We start from the raw sequence: 21659 nt of genomic DNA, 5'->3' as shown, positions 1-21659 counted from the left end.
TCAGATTGTGTACTGTCTTGGGGAGGGTGGTGGTGAAGAAGGTAGAGAAAAATTTTCAACTGAAAAGCATATGAAAGTGATTGTTGATAAATCAAGATAAATTAATAAAATTAAAAAATAAAAAAGAGGCAAGGCTTATACACTATTTTCTTTATAACCATTTTGTGAGTTGCAAATATTCTTATCTCTCTTTTACTGATGAGAAAATTGAGGGTCAGAGTGATGAAGTGGTTTCCTTTAGATCATAAAAATAGTAAGAGCTAAGACAAGAAGTCAGATCTCATGATTCAATGTCTGATACCATTTTTGTCATAACATTCTTTATCTTATCTAGTCACCAAGTTGTTTAGTGAAAGAACTGTAACTAAAACCAATGTGTTTTGACTCCCAGCCTAGTGTTCTTGCTACTACCAATCCAATGGAAAGTGGTCTAAACAGGAAATGAGGTTACTTTCCTCATTTAATCAATCCAGATCATGTCTTTATTTTTTTTTTAAATAAACTGCTGATGGAAATGTATGAAGAGTAATGTAGAGAATATAAATGTGCTTATGACTTTTTATGGTGGAAGGAACTAGCATGCATAGCTGTATTCTTAATTTTGGATAATATTACATTGTTACTGTCCTTTATATGGTTCTTAAATTATTGGTGTAAGTTTCATCAACTACCGGATCTGCAGGTAAAGTCCTATTCTTTAGGTAAAATGATGATTAGAGAAGCCTGAGACTCAATTAATATATTTCTGAAAGGACTAAAACCGTTTATTATATTTCAACTGCTTTTTTAAAATATAATGAATTTTTTTGTTGCTTATTTAGGCCAATAGATTCTGTCAAATTCTTGACTATGTTAAAGTATCTGGCTATTTTTGAAGAAATAAAAAGATGACATTCTTCATTAATTAGCCATTAATTTTGTATGTTTAAATATCTCACAAATAATCATTGTGCATTAAAATATTAGTTACATAATTACATTGAGATTTAGCCAATATACTGTGTGGGCAATAGTAGAATTATTACTTTGGGAGTTTTACTTTTTCACTTATTAATACTGTGAAACATTTAATAGTTTGCAAAGAAATAAAACTTAATGCTTAAGTCAACTTCATGACAAGATTTTTTGGGAGAGAAGTGGAAATTACATTTTTGAGAGTTTTTTTCATTGATACTAACTTTTTTATTCTATAGTTATACTATTAAGACATTATAGAAATAATATTTGTTATAGAAACAAAAAATGACTAACTCATAATACATTCAGCAACCATTCATTAACTCCTACAATGTGTAAAGTATACAGTGGGAGCAGCAACAACTACAGCAGCAGCAGCAGCAGCAGCAGCAGTAGCAGTAGCAGTAGCAGTAGTAGTAGTGGTAGTAGTAGTAGTAGTAGATACAGAGCTGGTCTGCAAGTGAAGAATGGAGGTTAAATCCTACTTCTGACAGATACTGGCTCTTTGACTCTGGACACTTTAATTATCAATATCCCAGGTAAATCTCAGAAGGGATAAATTGCAGAATAAATTTAAATCTTCATCGATGTTCAAAACAGATTGTAATTTTAAAAGAATATTATTAAATTTAGTTTTCTCTCAATAAATCTAACATGTATAGCTGGATTATGGAATTTATCTATCTTTCTAATCTATCTATTAACCTATCATATATGTATCTATCTATATCTATCTATCTATCTATCTATCTATCTATCTATATTCCTCTTTGGGTATCATGTATCTATCTAATTTTGTCTCTCAATGTAGCATACATACATTCATACACATACACACACACACACATTTATATGCATGTAAACATATACCAACATTCTTACATACAGGTGAGTCTGCTATGATTAAAATATAAAAAATTAAATGTAATTGTTCTAACACAATTACCAATTTGTTTGTTTGTGTTAATTTTCCTTGTCCTAGACTCACAAAGGAAGTCAGATTAAGCACTATAGGTAAGATAGTAGGACCATAATCTTTTAAATAGAGAGTTAATTTGAAGTCACAAGCATCTGGGAGTTTTAGTTTTAATATTACTAGTGTTAAACCTTAAGCAAATAATTTCCATCAATCCCAAACATTTAGAAAGTACAATTGCCTGATCTGTAGCTACCTCTAGAATCCATCTGAACTCCTCTAACAGTGGTATCCTCTGTTTTTTTTAAATTTTAATTATACATACATACATACATATGTATCTGTATCAGTACTGGAGACCAATATCAATATAGACATTCATGTATATATTGAATGAGACAGTAAGATAATAGTAAGAGCACTGGATTGGACAGAGTGTCAAAAATGAGTTTTTAGACCTGTCTGTACCAGTACCATTTGCTATCTTATATGATATTGGGCAGTCATTACATCTTTCTGGAGCTCTTTCATCAAGTGCAAAATGAGGAGGCTGGATTTTTGATATTTGATGTGTTACCCATCCCTAAATGTCTGGAATTCTTAACATCTGATTTAAGGCATTGAGGTTCTAGTGACAGGTAAAATAAAAAGAACCCTAGGGGCAAAATACATTAAAGCCCTGTGAGTCATTAGCATTTTAGGTTGAATTAGTTTACTAAATAAATAACTTTTTGTCATACAGGGCTCTGAAGAAATGGGACAGGATACTGATAAAATTTAGTAGAGGTAAAGGAGATGATGATTTTTTGTGGAGAGGAGGTTGGAATGCTGGGGCAGCAGTTTTCAATATATTAGTTCTAAAGGAAAGGGAAGAGGACAAAAAAGAATAAAGGACCATGGAAAGGGTAAGAGGAAAGTCAGGAAAGTCTAACCTCTATTTATGTATAATTTCATTGAGGCAGAGACACTCCCACATAGTTAGTGCAGAATTCCATCAGATCTCTTCCTTTAAATAGGTATCCTCTTAATCATAGAGAGAATTTTTTTCCCCTTACACTCCCTTTCTCTTCAATTCACTTTTTCATTCATTGTCTAAAGGGAAGAATCACAGCCCGTTTGCCATTTGCCTGCAGAAGGACCTATAAAGGAGCATTGTTAAAAGGGGTATTACAACTGGAAAAAAACTCAAATTGTAGGTTGTTTTTTGTTTGTTTGTTTGCTTGTTTTTATCCTGTTTTTATCCACTTTGACACAAGCGAACTAACGTAAGAAGAGGAAACATAGTATTCTGTTGTGAAACTACAGTAAAGTCCAGAACATTTCTGTGGAACATTGTGGATGGAGGCTGTCAGACTCACATTCTCTTAAAATGAAGACTATATATGTTATTTCTTGATCATTGTAGTTAAAAAGAGCTGAAGTAAACCAATCTTAAAATTGGATTAACTCCACTTAACAATATATTTTACTCTACTGTAACTATATATTTACTCTCTCATTCTCTCTCTCTCTCCCTCTCTCTCTCTCTTTCTATATATATACACATATGTATAGGTGTGTATGTGTGTCTCTGTGTGTGTATATATATGTATATATGCATACATATATACACACACTATAACAATATATACAACTCTACTCTAGATTAACTCTATTTAACAATATATTTATCAACAGCTTGCCTGACAAATGATAAACCAGATAAACCTAACTCAAACTCTATGCCTGCCTATACTTATCATAACAGCAAAGTCAGTTTGCATTTGTATAGTTCTTTTGAATTATAAATCACTTTCCTTAACAATGCAGGTAGATAGCTATACCTATTATTACCCTCATCTTATAGAAATATAAATTGAGACACAGAGTGATACAAGGATTTACTTAGAGTCACATAATTATCAAGTTGCAAAGATTCAAGACTCATTCACTTCCTTCTATTTTTTAGATTGATTTTAAAGATTAATACACTGGTGAAGAAGTATAAATGAAAGAATTACAATTGAAAAATTCTGGAATTGCCTAAAAAAATGAGACCTATAACTTTTGTTAATGTTCTAATTGAGTAGTTGAGTATTTTGTCATTAACAAGTAATAATTATCTGAGAAAATAGTCTTTATTATATGGTCTGTATTTAAACAAATACTTGATTTTTCTCTTCTATAATGTCTAAGTACTATTGGTCAAGAATATCTCACAAGGTAAGTAATGTTAGGAAAAAATTATTTTTGTGATCATAATTTTTTGTTTGTATCTTGTCCCCCTTACTAGGTGAGAGTAGGGTCCAAGGCAGATAATTTACTTCAGCATATGTTGGTACAAGTAGTTTAAAACACATTCTTTCCAAGATCCAATTTTATTTATCTATAATAGCAGTTACACAGGGTATTGTGTGCTGCAAACACCATTAACAATTCAAAGTAATAGAGAGCATTGAAGAGTGTATAGTTAGTCATTAGTCAACTTGTCTGGATTACTGATATTCTCTTTAAAAGTTATTTACAAGCTATCATATTTAAAATTTCATGAAATGTTTTCCAGTGCCAGGAAACTAGGAAAAAGGATGTTTTCTTTCTTTCCTTCCTTCCTTCCTTCCTTCCTTCCTTCCTTTCTTCCTTCCTTCCTTTCTTTCTTTCTTCCTTCCTTTCTTCTTTCTTCTTTCTTCTTCTTCTTTTCTTTCTTCTTCTTTCTTTCTCTTTCTTTCTTTCTTTCTTTCTTTCTTTCTTTCTTCTTTCTTTCTTTTCTTTCTTCTTTTTTCTTTCTTTCTTTCTTTTCTTCTTCTTCTTTCTTTCTTTCTTTCTTTCTTCTTTCTTTCTTCTTTCTTTCTTTCTTTCTTTCTTTCTTTCTTTCTTTCTTTTCTTCTTCTTTCTTTCTTTCTTTCTTTCTTTCTTTCTTTCTTTCTTTCCTTCTTTCTTTCTCTCTATGAGCCCGAAGTGATTTTCCTGTAATAGCCAGAGATGTATGGGAGCCAACTTATACTGGCTCAAGATTGTTGAATTTTTAATGTTAGTATTTACACATAGGAAATTGGCATACTTCAGGACTTGATTTTTTTTAACTGTCTAGACTTAAGAAAATAATGGAAAAAAATTTAATAGTGCAGATTACATATTAAAGTATGTTCTGCATAGATGTTTTTGGGAGCTTTTTGTTAAACATGTACCAGCATACCTTTGGTTATAGCTATATTATATTTCAACTAGTTATAAACATTTCAAATATCTTTGAAGCCAAAATGGATTTTGTTTATACTGTTATGGTCCCTCAATCCTGTAAGCAGAGCTGGACCTACATCAGACTTGTTGAGAAAAAAAAATTTGGCAATTGGAAATGTCTAAGTGTGCTAAGAGCAAACAGCTGGGGGAAAATGTCAGACAGTGATATTATTACAAATGATATTTAATTTTTTTCAAATTTTTAATAAAAAGCAGGCTGATGGGATTTAAGGGAGCACAGGGCAGATGGATGGGGCAAGTTAACACACACAGTATGTGCAAACAGGGATTTCCAGAAGATCTGACATTCTAGACATTGCATTTACACCTGCATCAACAGAAAATCGAATTACATTTATATTTTCATTTAAAGTTGCCCTTTGGGTCAAAATATTTCATAACCCTTGAGCCAATGACAAGTCCTACCTCATTTTTCATGTCAAATTAGAAGTGCTTCTGTACCTGACCTGGTATTTGAAACTGATTGCATTACTGAATTCCCCCTTGCTCCCTCTTGGATCAGGCATACCACCTTTATTTCCCAGACAGATAAAGTAATGGGGGTAATCACATAAACTGCCTACATTTCATATTTACTTCAGTTTGTGTCTGCAGACAGTGAGTTCCCATGCCACACAGTGATTTTAATAACTAGAAATAAAACCTTTGATGGAAAGCCTGCTGTTTGTCTCTAACTGATTTTCATTTACTGTAAAGAGAGATACATTTGTACCACTAACTCATCTGAGACAGCTGTCTGCTGTACACCAGAGTTCCTTTGCCTCTTCTTCATCTGCAAGTGTAGTAGACTTTTCCTATCATTTGAATTCTTTACTCCCCATGAGATATATGCACATACATTCATTGTGTCTGCTATTAAGCTTTTGGTATTCCTTATGCTTTTGCAGAAGCAGTATGGTGTAGTGTCTAGAGAATCAGCTGGAGAGTTAGGAAAATCTAGGTTCAAGTACTGCTTTACATATATTCCAGCTGAATGATCCTGACCAAGTTTCTTGTGCTCCACTGTGATCATATAGCTCTCTCAACCTGTAAGTTGCATCTGTGCATGCTGATCTATCTGTATTGGTAGAGGGTGCTTCCTCACTGGGAGTTCCTTATAATAATGGTTCTCAAATTATGGAGACACCTGAGGGTCCTCAGTACCCATTCATGGAGTCTGTAAAGGCAAAACAATTTACATAATTTATTTATCTAATTTATATTTTTTTATCTAAATAATACTATTAAGATGACTTGATTTCTAATAGGATACATATTGTAAAACACATATAGACAATTTCTCTTTGGTGTCCTCAATAATTTAGAAATATAAAGGGTTTACTAAGACTAAAAAGTTTGAGAACTGCTACCTTATAATGAAATCATAGAATGAGTCAAGAAGAATGCCTTTGGTTTAATCTAGTTTCTTGGCCTTTTTCCCCATAAAGAAAATGAGTAAGTGTGTATCTTCTTCATTACAAAGGATTAGAATTGAAGAATACCTTGAAAGACCAAGCTGAATTAATTGAAAAAATATAGTAGATAGTAGGATGAACACTTTTATTTCAAAGTAAATTATAAAATCTTCTGGTAATTATTTGTGTTTACATGACAGAAATTATAACAAATTATAGCAAAATTAGGCAAAAGTTGCACAAAAATTCTAATGTCAATTGAAGCCTTGTCCTGATGTTTCTCAAATTATTGAGACATGAAGAAAAATTATTAGATTCCTCCTTTACTCTGTCTCTCATTCCATCCTAATAGTCTGATCATAGTCTCAGTCTCTACTGTCAGGATGCAATAGAAAATACATGTTGTGATATAAATTCATCTCAAGGACATCAGTGTATAAATAGTATAAAGAAGTATTTATATGTAGACTTAATGTATGTGTTTCATCAGAATACAAATGTAAACTTTTTGGTAATGCTTTGATACTTGAAAGATTCATAATTCTCTTGGTGTAGGCACATATTTTGCTGATATTAATAATAATTATGTTGATAATTATAATAATAGATAAATTTACATAGCACTTACTTTGCTATTCCAAGCACTGTGCCATATGCTTTACAAATATGACCATATTTGATTCTCAAAACAACTCTGGGAGGTATGTGCTATTTTAATACTCATTTTAAAGATGAGAAATTGAAGACAGAGGTTATGTGACTAACTTGGGGTCATATAACTAATAAGTGTATGAGGTTGAATTTGAACTCAGGCTTTCCTGACTCCAGAAACCTGTATCCACTGTCTAACTTAGTTGCCTCTAAGTACAAACTACTCTCAGGGTTCAGAGGAAGAGGTGATCATATCTTCCAACTGTAATGCTTTGCTGAAGCCTTCTCCTATGCTGACAGTGAAAGAGACAGAGAGAAAGATTAAGAGAGAAAGCAGGATCTATTCCTTTCTTTTCTTTGAAGAACAAGGAGTCAAGAAAGTGTATGGCATGAAATATGTTGTTAAATTTTTGTTTTCACTTAGGCTTTGATAGTTCCAGGTAGTTTTCTTTAATCATTTCTTGAAGTGTGGTACAAAGTTTTTTGTTTGTTAATGTTTTTCCTAAATTATCTTTCTTCATCCTATTTTCTAGTTAGTTATCTTGAATAGTTGATGTCACTATTTGTTCTTTTAGTTTTTCACCCTTTTATTTAATTCTAATATTTTTGTCATCTCTTTGAATCATTGAATTCTGCATCTTCCACTGTAATTATTTTTTTTATTTTTTATTTGTTTTAGGATGTGGAATTCTTGATTAAGGTGGATTATTTTTTCTTCTGAGCTTTCATTCTAAGTGTTCTGATTCATATTTTTTTTTAGTCTCTTGTTTGAACTCTCCTACGTTTCTTCCATCTTGTTTATAATTCCCTATAGACAATCCATCCTGGTCTTTGAAATTCTAATAATGCTATTTATGGAAGTACAGAAGTTGCTTCCCTGTGGTCCATGGGTGGGTCCAGGCTCTTCCTTCTTTGATAGCCATGGCTTGAGATTGCAGTCCTGACCTGGGAGCATGTTCTAGACTAAGCATTGGCAAGAAGCAGCACAGATTGCAAACATTTGTGGCTTCTCTAGGTCTCTTGGGATTTCACCAATCTGTGGTCATTTTTCATCAATTTCCCCCAATGTAGAGTCACACAACTAAAGTTTCAGGTCTTTTCCTGGAACAATCCCATGGAAGGTGTTGCTGGCTTCAGGGAAGTCTCTTAAGAAATCTCCAGTCTCCCAATTGCATTCCCCCCACAACCCCAGTTTCCTTGTGTGGTCACCACAAAGCCTTGGAGCTGCCCTTTTTTATATACCCTATCTCGTTGTGTCATCCCCTATTGGGTGGTAAAGAGCTCTGCTGTGTGTGTGTGTGTGTGTGTGTGTGTGTTTATTTTGGGTTTATTATTTTTCTACATAAAGTTCTCTATTTTAAGCAAGTGTTTAAGCAAATGTTTCTCCAGAGAGTATGGATAGAACAGGATATTTGGATAAAACAGGATATTTGGATAGAACGTTTTATATTACCATCTTAGCTACAAGTTATTTGTCTATTTTCATTCAGAATCCACATGTCTTTTCCCCTTTACACCCCCACTTTCCTCTCCACCTTCCTTGTTCCAAGTTTGAATGATCACTTTCTTCCATCAGACCTGTAATATCTGGTCTGAGTGCCAGAAGACTTTGTTCCTTAAGTAGGATGTTCTATAAGTAGGATGCACTCAAGAAAAGAAATGACCATTTTCTTACTCCATAGAACATGTTACATTAGTAAATCTCTTTATCTTCAGTTCACTCTAAAATATCCATTGCCAAACTTGGAAACTCTCAAATGAGAACCACCAAAGTTGAAATTAACCAAGAGACCACCCCAATACTGGTGCTACCCAGGAAATATCTCTTCTCTGACCAAAAGACTATATTCTAGGATCATAATATCTTTCTTTCTAAAGTCCATCTAATTTGTATGTACCTATTCATGTATTGTGTTCAATACATAACACACAATGTAAGGTCTCTGAGGGCAAGAACTGTTGTTCCTTGACGCTTAGTAAGCACTTAATAAATGTTTGGTAATTGAATACAAGAACTCTTCAAATTGATCAAGGACTTCTGTGGGGAGAAGAGACAAAGGAGGATATGTGATTGAGAATTAAAATAGACCTCAATATTTATAATTTTGAAATTAATAGAAGGGTATACAGAGCATTTCAGATTAGATTTTTTAAACTAGTTGCTACTTTCAAAGTTGCTTATAGTCAAAAGATTTAAAGTAATGGAGATTTAGCTATATATAGTGTCTGTAATAAACTGTGATTTGGGCTGGCTATCTGCTGTAATTCATAGTTCAAGTCTATAGTGGATGTAAATTGGCCCATATGGTTTGAACTTATTATGAAAATCAGATGTTATTCTGCTATAGGGTATGAACATACATGGATCTATTTGTGAGTGTTACCGAAATGTTCCCATGCTAGTGATTAGACAAAAAGCTAAGTTGTTCTGACCTTTGATTTGCATTTCCACATGAGAACTCTAATCAGATTTAAGCATAAAATTACCTGAGAGGTCATAGCTGTCAGTAAGTACTTAGATTTAACATAATTGGATGTCATTTCTTGAATCAAGGCCTAATTATATTCTTTATTAAATAGTACATCATGGCATAGTAGATAAAGTATTGGATTTGGAGTCTAGAAGACCTAAGTTCAGATCCTGCCTATGAGACATGAAACCTGTGTAATTCATTTAGCCTTTCTGAGACTCAAGCAACTTTCAAGAATATTAGATATAAATGGCTTTTGGTCTTCCTTGATAGAAGGAGTTCTTACAGTTAAAAATCACAGTTAGTATCAGTACTAGGATTTAAATCTTGTTATTTGACTGTGTGTTCTCTGATCTTTATACTGTTCACACTATTTCTATATCTCCTTAATACGTATCTTTTCTTTATCTAACTGCTATCATAATATTTTTGCTTTGATATCATAGAAAAACAAAATAATGATATTACAAGAAAGTCATAATGCACAGTGCAGATCTAATGGAAGAAAGTGATTATTCAAACTTGGAGTGAAGAAAGAGGGGAGGGGGAAAGAGTTACCTATTTCCAGTCATCACTGTTAATCCAGGAGATAAAGAGTGAATTTTAGATATCACAATTCCTCCTCAGTGCTACTGCTATCTGTACTATATATGTATATCTATCAATATTTGAGAACACTTAGAATGCTTCATAGGTGGTCTCTTTTGTTTCCCCCTTAAAGTTTCTTCATTTCCCATTCCCTAGGGGGGAAATGGCATCGATTTATTATTTCCTTTGGACAAAAATGAAGCCGGAAAGGTGAGTCCTGGGAATAATGATCCTGTTCAAGTTTGCTTTGTGTTAAATTACAAGGTACAAATAAAGTTATGCAGACCAGTGCCAAGTTAGAATTACCATCATCTTCACCATGAGTCCCTATATTTAGCACACAATGAGGTTCAGAAAAGTTAGGTTATTTGTAAGAAGACACTGAAGCAGGTGTTTTCCAGTTCTTCCATAGACTCTCTCTTTTGGGCACTCACTCAACTGAAACAGATTGCCAATCCCTCTGCACTTTGGTAGATGATATTCATGAGTTTCTGTGTATTCTGACCAAAATGATTCATTGCCTGGTGTCCAGCCATCTGGTGATGTGCCTCTTTGTACTTGGCTATTCTGGTCCTCCAACAGCAGATAAAATCAGTACTGATAACCTTTCCAGCATGGTACAACCTGACAGGGGTTCTGCTACAAGTTCAACACCACAGCACAATGAGACATCAGAATAGGACTTTGTTAGAGAAAGGATTTTTAAAAAGTTCTTATAGGAGTTTTATTTGAGATAATATAAATTGTTGTTTTATCTAACCAAGAGGATGATAGATTCAACCACATTAAAATCAAACAAGAAAATATGAGCTTGAAGTCCAACTGGGGAGAAGTTTAGCTAAGATATTAACTGGAGAGAATATTAAGTTATAAGATATTTAATTCTTAAATTTGGCCAACAGTAATTAATATTTTGGCCACAGAAACTTATGAAATCTTATAATAGGGTGTGGCTGAATTGTTCTGAGCACTCATGGAAGGAGTGCTGAAAACAAAGAAATCACACACCTTTGGAAATGTTAAAGAATTAGATCTCTACTACATCTATCTGTCTATCTATCTATCTGTCTATCTATCTATCTATCTATCTATCTATCTATCTATCTATCTAATTTGTTTATTTTAGTCAGTACGCTTAATCTCTTGCATTATGAAGGTATAATATCTATTTTGACTCCTCCCCAAATTGTAAATGGTCACAAGAGAAGTATTGTATTTACCAATTAATATCCCATGAATCTAGAGCTATACAATTCAGTATCCTCACCCATACAAAATAGAAATGGAAGCCAGGAAATATACAAAAGTAAAAATCAATACTTTAATAGTCAAATTATCTTCCCAAAAAGTTAGGCTCTAAAGCATAAAGCATGTATTTTTTTTTCTTTACATGCCATTCAATAAAGTTTGGTTATAATAGCCAGTCTTACTCTAGGACAAATATTAGAAATGCCAAATTATGAGTGGGGAGTAGAGCTGAATCAGGTAGGAATGTTCATACAAGTAAAAAAAAAAAACTGACGACAAGAGACTAGAAAACTATAATGAAAAGCAGATTTCCAGAGCAGTTTGTTATAGGCCATTTTTCTTAGGGGAAAATAGACCTACACACTTCCCTAGGAAGTAAAGATGGCATAATTTTAAGGCAGAATGCAACCATTATGTTCATATTGATGACATTGAGTGAAATTATATTTCAAAACCTTTAAGAAATCAGCAAAGAGTGTAAATAATTTGTAAAAGATTCATCTCCCAAGTGGATAAAACAATTTTTAATTGGTCACTTGAGAACTGAGCTTTTGCCTATTTCATAACTTGTATATTTTAGTAGCCCAAGATATATATATTCTATTTATATTTTCTTCTATGTGTGTATATGTTTTTATATTTAATGATAATATCAATCTATGAATTTTTAAATTATCTATGGAGATTTTGATGTTACTACTATTAGCCATATCACACCTTGAACATTTGACTTATGTCAATGTGACATGAACTCCAACTGTGAAGGAAACTTCTAGTTATTTAAAATACTTCAAGAAAGGGATTTTGAGGTATTAATTAGTGATTGGATGTTTGATATGATAATGTTTTAATAAAATAAAGTTAGAAAATGTTATTCTTTATAAGCAAAACAATTTATATCATGGAAAATATATTGTGCCCCACAAATATCTATCTAGTTATCTACACACACACACACACTCACACACACACACATTCTTTTTTTTTTTTGCACATTCTTCCTTATGATAATTGGCCATTAAGAAGATTTCATTGGAATTGGGACTTAGAATTATATTGCTCTCAACTGTCTAATACTGAAATCAAGTTCAACAAATTTAAAAATATGGGTTCCGGGAGATTGTTGGAAGACTCATCAAGGAGCAATGGTGATAGAAGTTAAGTGGGATAGTCAAAGGGGAGGTTTAAAATAGATTCAAGAAATTCTAAATTTCAACACCAACAGTAGCAAAATATAAAAATTGACAATAGTGATCCTTGGAATTATAATAAGGTTGCAATGCATATGCAATATACTATTTAAGTATTTAGAACAGGGATTATGTGCCTAATTTTTTTTTTCTAGAGATGAGGCAGCAAATTTTATAGCAAAAATTAGTGTAATGTACATGCAACTTTTTTTACTTTCTTTGCTGAAATGTTTGTTAATGATTGTTATTCTCATAATAAAACCATTTTAAAGATGTGGGGTTAAATATTACTTTTTTATGTGGAATATAATTATTTCTTCTCTCTCTAATCTTCTTGTTGATATTGGCTTCCAAAGAAAGGGGAAATGACTTAGTCACATTTTTAAACATTGTAGTGAAATTCTTCAAATGCAGACATTTAAAGGTAGACATTTAAAATTCATTCCAATTATAATTGACTATGTTTAAAGTAAAAATGTAACCAATGTTTAGTTTACACATATTTGACTCATAATATGTGTATATATTTATATATAGATATATACATATGTTAAATAGCATTATAAAAATTGTATTATATTTAATTTTCTAACTCAAAATGTTATGTTTAATGATTATTGTGTTTATTATTTTAATACTTTAAGTATTTATGATATTGAATTATTTCTGAGCATGTACATATTCTCTATGGCTTAGTATAAGATAAGATATACGATATTTACTATGACCCAAAATATTTACCTTGTGTTCAATCTTCTGATGCTGTGTCTTTTTAATCTTGGCTTAGCTAGTGCTTAGAAAATAGCCATAAATTCCATAATTAGGTACACAAATCTTTAATATGCCAAAATGTGCAGAACTTTTGTCCTTCTCCCCTATAACTTTTGGTATGTTAGGAGCTGAAAAAAAGGGTCATTATAACAGATTAAGTAAGGTATCTAATTAATGGCTATACACACACACACATACATATACATGTATGTGTGTGTGTGTATATGTATATATACATATATATATATATATATATACGTATATATTTGACATTAAATGATAACAATAGGTAATTACTAATGATCACTATCAAACTATCAGGTGAATTATATTTGTAAAGCATTTAGCACAATGCCTAACAAGTAGCAGTTATTATATAAATGCTTATTGCTCTTCTCAAATAAAGCTAAAATGGACATGTTTTAAATAAATACCTAGATTTTGTCTAGACATGTGATTTCATTAGTGCAATGAGAGATCTTTTCAAAACATTCCCTCTACCAAATGCATAGAAAGTAATTTTCCCAAATAATGGCTGCATTTTTTATTTTTCTCATTTTTTTTTTGGTTTTGGAAAAAAGTATATTTTTATCTTACCCCTTTTGTAGTTATCATTTTTTTCAGAAGCAACTTGTAGGTTTCACTAAAAGACTCAATATCTTATTGTTCTGTCTAAATGGAAAAGACTACTCAAAATGTCAGATGCCTGTAAAAACCTCAAGGTTTCTTTTTTGTTACTGATGCAAAAGTGCTTTGGACTAAACACCTTAATATCACAGCAACAGTTATTTATGTGAATGCAAAAGAAACACTCAAACATACACACATATTTACACACACACACACACACAATAATTAGAAGGAACACACAATAATTAGAAGGAACACAAACAACAAAATTGAATCATTAAGATGGGTGCTTTAACCTAGCCTAGATCATCAAAATTTATATGGCACTGACAGGATTTTGACTCCATCTAGTAAAAATAATTGACTCAGCAAGAACTAAAACAGCAAGCTACCAAAAGGCAAACTTCCTCATCTCCATTGCTGTATTCTAGATGTGCTTCTCCCTGGCCTGGTGCCTGCTCTGGTCTTTTCCCTGGCCCACTATTTAGTTACTTTGAATGACCACTATTCAGTTTTCAGACTCCTGCTGTGGTACCTCATATCTTAAAATCTGCTATTCCTCCCTCTGTCTTATGACCCTAATTTATTTATGCCCATTTTTTATGGTGCTTACCACATGCACTAGAATTATTAATGTGGTTCTTTATCTATTCTTTTTGTAGCCTCTTTCTATGTTTCTATGACTCCCCTTACAATCTATCTTTTGCACTTATTAGACTACTTCCAGGATTGAGGCATCACTTGACGATCTTGGGAAATATCATTTCCACATTTGATGATAAATATTACTAATATATCTGTAGCTAATCTGTATTCATAATTCTGGTCATGTGATTCTACTTAAAATTATCAATGGCTCCACCTGCCCACTGTACAAAATTCAAACTTTATATAACAAATCCTTGCTTTACATTAAAGAAATTCCAAAATCTGGAGCCACTTTTATTTCATAATCACCAATACCATTCTCAAGCTGAGCTCCAATACTTAAAAAAGTTCCTCCTCTGACACTAAGTTGACTTCACCAAATGAAAAGAATCTGAATAACTTTTCCTCCCTTTAACTAGTCTTATGTCAGTTGAGCGCTAGATTTCTTTTTTTTTTTGTAATCATTTTTTAAATTTGGTTAGGCAGTGGGGTTAAATGATTTGCCCAGGGTCACTCAGCTAGTAAGTGTTATATGTCTGAGGCTGTATTTGAACTCAGGACCTGCTGAATCCAAGGCTGGTGCTCTATCCACTGCACCATGTAGCTGTTCATTGAGTGCTAGATTTCAAGACACATATGCACATCATGGGTCTTTTAAGTTGTTGTTTTTTTATTATTTTTTATTATTGATATTTGATTATTTTGATATTACTCCATGAAGTCATACAAAAGTTGTAGCATTTAAAAAGCACAGATCAACACCTATTAGAACTGTTGTAGCAGTTATTGCTATCAGGAAATCAAGTGTTTCAACATCATTCAGGCTAAAAATGAAAAAAAAAGTTCATCCACAGCAAAGTACAAAGGACAATACGGTAAAAACTGAAAAACAATGTCAATGACTAACAAATTTGAGGCAAAAGAGCTTAATGAATACTCAGAAAGCAAGCAACAGTCTTCAGAGGGACTGGGAGCCTGAAGGGATTAGAACTGATTCTTTTTCCATGTAGGCTTCCTGAAATTGGAAGGATAGTAAAAAGATCAATGTTAAAAAAAATAAAAACTTATAAATGCTTCTATAAAGAAAAAGTATATCGTGGTCAAGGCAATATTAGCAAAATGTAATTATTACTGTTAATTTTTTTCCATTTAATTTCATGCCAATTTCATTGTTAAAACTACATCTAAGTTTTTAAAATTTGGACATTTTTACCAGACTATGAAATATATAACCCCTCAAAATATTTGGAGATTTATTTATTTATTTTTTATTTACAGTGTGCCTAGAACTAGTGTTCATTTAGATAATGAACTCTGATAAATATATTGATGTACTAATGAAGTATTTTTTTTCTGGGATTATAGAAACTCTCAAAATTAAAAAGGAATACTAAAACAAGCCTTTACAGCATGAAAAAATGAGAAAAGTTTAATAAATTTACCCAGGAGATGATGATATACATGCGTAAGTGGCCTAGAAGCTTACCTGATTCCAACTTCTCTGAAAATACATCAGTTATAATCAAGTCTAGATTCAGAAAAAGTGAACCCCTCATCAATGGTAATGTGTACGGTAGCATCAAGATGAATTAAGAATATGTTTTAACATTTTGTGAACTCCATAGGAAATCATGTAAAATAAATTATTCCACCAAAATGAGAACATTGCATATAAAAATAAAGATGCCAAAAGTTGAAAGGCTAATTACATGTCAACAGTTTAGTTATTTTACTTTTTTAAAAGTAATTTGCACGCCACTCTAGATACTGATTTAACATTCCAATGTTTTTCTTTAGTTCTTTAATAACTTTATCAAGCTATTTTTACCATGATGATGCCTGTCCTTAAGAATATTCTTTAATTACTTCACATTTCCTCTGGTTCTTACCATGACAATATCCAACATATATAGTGCTGTGAGCATGTTCTGAAACATTTTTAATACTTTCTATAAATAAATATATTCATATATATGTATTAGAATAAATATATTCACTATGATTTTTCATGAATGACAAATTTTTGCATTATATTTTGGTACACTAAGCCAGCTAGTTGTATTCATGCCATCAAACTCAAAAAATAGTATTTGAAATTCCTAAGTATGATATCACCTCTTCAAACTTATTTGAGACCTTAGCATTATTTTGTTGCCCATATCATTATTTTGTAGAATATATGACTTTTATGTTGAGAATATTTTAGTGTCCTCATGTTCTTCAACCTTTTCATCTCCAGTGTTTAATCATTTCTCTGTTTCAAGTCTTATTTCATCTAATCTTGGTTTCGGGTTTGAATTAATTCTTATTATTACTCTATACTCTTCTTTAGCATGCTTTTGTTTGACTTGGAACTGAGACTGTTATTGACAAAAATCAAAATAAAGCTTTTGCTATCTACTGGTAAGATGTTTCCAATTTTATTTTGTTATCTATAATTCTTACACTTAATGAAAACATTCATATTTTCAGTCCATTTCATGCATGTTTTGTCTGCTTTTGCAGTCATGATGGAGACACTGAAATATTTCTAGCAGGTATGTATTGTTATTTCTCATTTGTTCCAGTCTCTCTTGCTTTTTTGTGGTTTCAGAACATAAGAGAATGCCATTTGGTCTGCTGTCTTCAAGCACCATAATGGTTCCAACTAGAGCCACCTGGTAACATTATACCATCTTTTCTATTTCTTTGACTTTGTAGATGCCTTTTACTGACTAGCATGCTGACCCATTCAGTCATGTATTATGGCCCAATTATCCATTGCTTCAGGTGTCCTAGACCTTCCCAACTATTGTAGCCATCCAAAGGAACATAAAGCCCCCATTGTAAATCTCCCTGGCTGTCATTATTCTACTCTCCTATGGAGTATTCTCTAACATCATCAAAAATTGATTTGATTTTGAGTGAGTAATTATTAGTGTTGTCTTTCTTGAATTTCATCTGCTTCTCATCTTTTCCTATGGAATTTAGATACAGTTGGTCATGGGACAAGTTGTCATCTTCATACTATTATTTTATATTTAGTATTTTGGAGACTTTCAGAATCAGATAAAAATACTATTTGTTAATACATAAAAATATCACATAAGCTCATCTTTTGTTGACTTATTGATACTTGTTTAGAAAAATGAATAGACGCTCAGATAACGGGGCTTATACATAACTAACCCTTTTCTCATGTGGTTTTGATTTCTTCTGATAGATCCCTATATTTTGGAAGTTTTTCTCTTCATGTAGCTTAGAAATTATGAGAATTTGGTGTAGTAACAGGTATTAAAATAAATTAAATTATTGTGTATAAATGTCCTAGCTATAGGATTATTCATTGAATTTTCAAAGTTTTTTTAAAATATTTCAAGCTTGGTATTTGTTGAATAAGGATGTGCCATTTGTTAGTTTATAAAAGATAACAAATTTCTGATGTGTTGATACTAGAACATACATAGGTTCATAAAAGAGGTTTGATTATACTGGCTGATGTGCTTATCCAGTTATTGGTATCACCACAGCCTAACTGGCCCAAGTTTTAGGGTACATCAAAGCCCTTCACAGCTCTTGTTAACAGTATTATAGCACACAGAGCCCCAGCTTATATTACTAAGGTTAATATTCCTTTATTTTTCTTTCTCTCTCTCACTCAGACTCTAGATAATTGATCTGGGCTTTGAATGCAACTTCTCCTCCTCCTCTTCTTCTTCCCTCTTCTCTAACTACTACTACTACTACTACTACTACTACTACTACTACTACTACTACTACTGCTGCTGCTACTACTACTACCACCACCACCACCTCCACAACCACTTCCACCACCACTGCCATCACTACTACTATACTACTACTACTACTACTACTTCTACTACTACCTATTGCCCTTTTAGGTTTAGTCTCAATACATCTGCCAAAGCAAACTACTACACTCCTAAATTAGAGCTCATTTTAATGCTACTGCTGTTACTACTACTAATAAAAATGACAGCAATAACAAGAAGTCTAATTTACTCCTACATGTTCTTGATAATGTTATGATTTAGACAACCCAGTAATGAATCATGTAAGAATTCTATTTTCTTTTTTTTTTTTTAGAAATTTATTTTCTTATTTTCTTTTAGCGGTTTCATTTTGGGTCACTTTATTTCTATTTATGTAAAGAGTGAATTTAGATCTCTGTCTTTACAAAAGTACTTCCTGTAGGGAGTCTTTCTAAATCAGTAGCCACCAGCCTCCATCTTTCCTTTTCCATTTCTGAATTGCTAGGTCAGGGAAAGAACTGTAATATTACAAAACCTTACTAATTCTAACATTCTGATTTTACAGTGTCTCTTGCCATAAACTGTAAGCTCTTTGAGAATAGGAACTTTTTATCTTTGGCCCAATGACTAGGACAGTGTCTTCCACATAATAGTCAGATAATAAATGTTTGTTGCTTTATTGGTGATTGCAACTGTCATTTTATAAGTCAATGAATAGCTAGTATTTATCATTTGTTCAATTTGATATCATGGAAGAAACTGAGCAGAGGAAGGCTAAATTTTTCTAATTTTTATTTTTTCTTTTGGGCTGCTCTTCATTGATTTTGCCTTCTGATTTCCATGCAGGTCGTTGACCAGATTGACACACTGACCTCTGACCTACAGCTGGAGGATGAGATGACAGACAGCTCCAAAACTGATACACTGAACAGCAGCTCCAGCAGCACAACAGCATCCAGCTTAGAGAAGATCAAAGTGCATTCCAATGCACCACTTATTAAGCCACCAGTCCACCCTTCTGCTATCCTCACAGTCCTGAGAAAACCTAACCCTCCTCCTCCTCCTCCACGATTGACACCTGTGAAGTGTGACAATTCTCACAGGCCTGTGCCAACCATCAATCCTGTAAAAACAAATGGCACACTTCTCCGAAATGGAGGTTTACCTGGAGCATCAAACAAAATTCCAAATGGGACATCTGCTGTTTACCTAGTAGTAACTTGGACAAAGTGCAGATGCAGCCTCTGATGCACAGACCTCAGAAAGACAGGTGTCCCCAGGCAGGACCACGGGAACGGGTACGGTTTAATGAAAAGGTGCAATACCATGGGTATTGCCCTGACTGTGATGTCCGGTATAACATAAAAAACCGAGAGGTCCATATCCACGGTGAATCCCTCCATATGCCGGGAAAGCTTCCTCACCAGTGCCCTCCTCTCCCACCCCCACCACCTCCTCTTCCTCCTTTTCCTCTGGAAAATGGAGGGTTGGGAATAAGCCACAGTAACAGTTTTCCCCCTCTCAGACCTGCAACTGTGCCTCCACCCACTGCACCTAAACCACAGAAGACCATCTTGAGGAAATCAACCACTACAACAGTGTGATGTATGCCACTTGAAAACTGCTTTCATTTTTTTTCTATATTATAAACATAAAATAATAGACAATGATGAGCACTTTCTACTCAAGCAATAAGAAGTCCAAATATATTACAGCCTGTGTTCAGTGAAGTGGCATAAAATCACCTGGTAAGTGTAGAGAGCAATGTTTACATCTCATATATGAACAAAAATGTTCTACTGTTAAAACTCATGTGATAATGCAGATTTCCAAATGCATTTTTATTTACTGGTGGCTTAAATTGTCATCTGGATTTTATTATATTTTTATTTTGATATGTCATAGGAAAGATTGTTTGTTTTTTAAAAATATAATAAATCACTTCCCAGAGAGCTAGTCATATTGTTAACTTTGGTCAAAAAAATTAAAATAAAGAATTTCATGGATAAAAATATATTTACTGTTTTTAGAAGATCGTATTTGCAATGTTTTTAGATAAATTATTCTATCATGCTTAAATTCCAGTCTCTGAGTGCCATATATGGAAGCCAAGTGGTAGTTTCATTTGACCTAATTATGAATATATATTGACATTTTTATAATCTAAAATTTTCCTCAATGGTAATTTGATGGTGTGACTAGTAAGTGGTATGTAATAGCAGAAGCAAATAAATGATCATTAGGATTCAGATAAAACAGTAGTTTTAAAATCTTTTTTTCTGCCCATGGATTACTTCAATAAAACAACACATTGCCTCTTCTACTGTAGCTGTATCATGTTTCAAATATTTGCATTTTATGAAAAATCGCATTTTTTTTCTTATTATACATAAACGCATGCGGAGTTTTCTTCCTCAATCAGGAGACTCAATTCCTCAGTAAATCCGTAATATATAAGGTAAGGCATAAATTGATGCTGGTGTCTTAATTGCCTCAATTACAGGGGATCCACAAAGGGAGAAGACCTTTTTGTGCTGGATATCTTTTTTTTTCCATTGTATGATGAATTCAAAGTTGGATAATTTGGGAATTTTGCCTTGGGGCTTATAATTTATACTTTTTGAGGTTTATCTTTTTCTATAAAAATGAGGGACATGATCTAGGTTCTCTGAAATTTCATACAATTCTAATATTCTAAGTTTATAATGACTTTAGTAGACAGCTGCTTGTAATCATTTCCTTCAAAAAGCTGGCACTATATTCCAGGTCAAATCCATTATGGAGGTGAACAAAAGGCTTTTTAGTTGGCTTTTGTCTGTTGGTGGTGGTGTTTTAAGGAACAATTCAATTGGGTAGATATAAACTTGAATTAATAGTTTACCCAATAAAAAGAGTCTGATTTTTAAAAAAAATGTACCATCAAATTCAGAATCCCATGTCTTTTTTTTTTGCCATTTCCTCCATACTGATGAATTCATTATATGTATTCCACACCCAAACTCTCCCTGCATATAAAATATATTGTCTACTTTTCTGTCCTTTCTCATAGTCACCTTCCAGGTGGTTCATCACCTCTCACTTGGGCTATTTGCAAAAAAGCCTTTTAATTGCTCTCCCACCTTCTAATATCTTTCCACCCCAAGCAAATGTGTTTTTTCTAAAGCATAGTTCTAATCATGTCATCATGTCCCCTTAGGAAATCCCAC

At 32.8% G+C, this 21659-nt stretch overlaps 1 protein-coding gene across 1 annotated transcript in view; it reads left to right on the top strand.

Annotated features, from left to right (window-relative positions):
- PRR16 (proline rich 16) overlaps positions 1–20781 on the top strand; it is a 195200-nt gene extending 174419 nt beyond the window's left edge. The window contains 2 exon segments of the mRNA XM_021009523.2: positions 19300–19642; positions 19645–20781. Coding sequence (XP_020865182.1) covers positions 19300–19642; positions 19645–20057 — 756 coding nt within the window. The 3' untranslated portion in view covers positions 20058–20781.
- The last annotated feature ends 878 nt before the right edge of the window (positions 20782–21659 follow it).

The sequence above is a fragment of the Phascolarctos cinereus genome, unplaced genomic scaffold (assembly GCF_003287225.1).
Source record: "Phascolarctos cinereus isolate Bilbo 61053 unplaced genomic scaffold, phaCin_HiC Scaffold_4;HRSCAF=312, whole genome shotgun sequence".
Classification (NCBI taxonomy): Eukaryota; Metazoa; Chordata; class Mammalia; order Diprotodontia; family Phascolarctidae; genus Phascolarctos; species Phascolarctos cinereus.
Note: the sequence above shows the minus strand (reverse complement) of the source record. Positions and strands in the feature narration are given on the sequence as shown.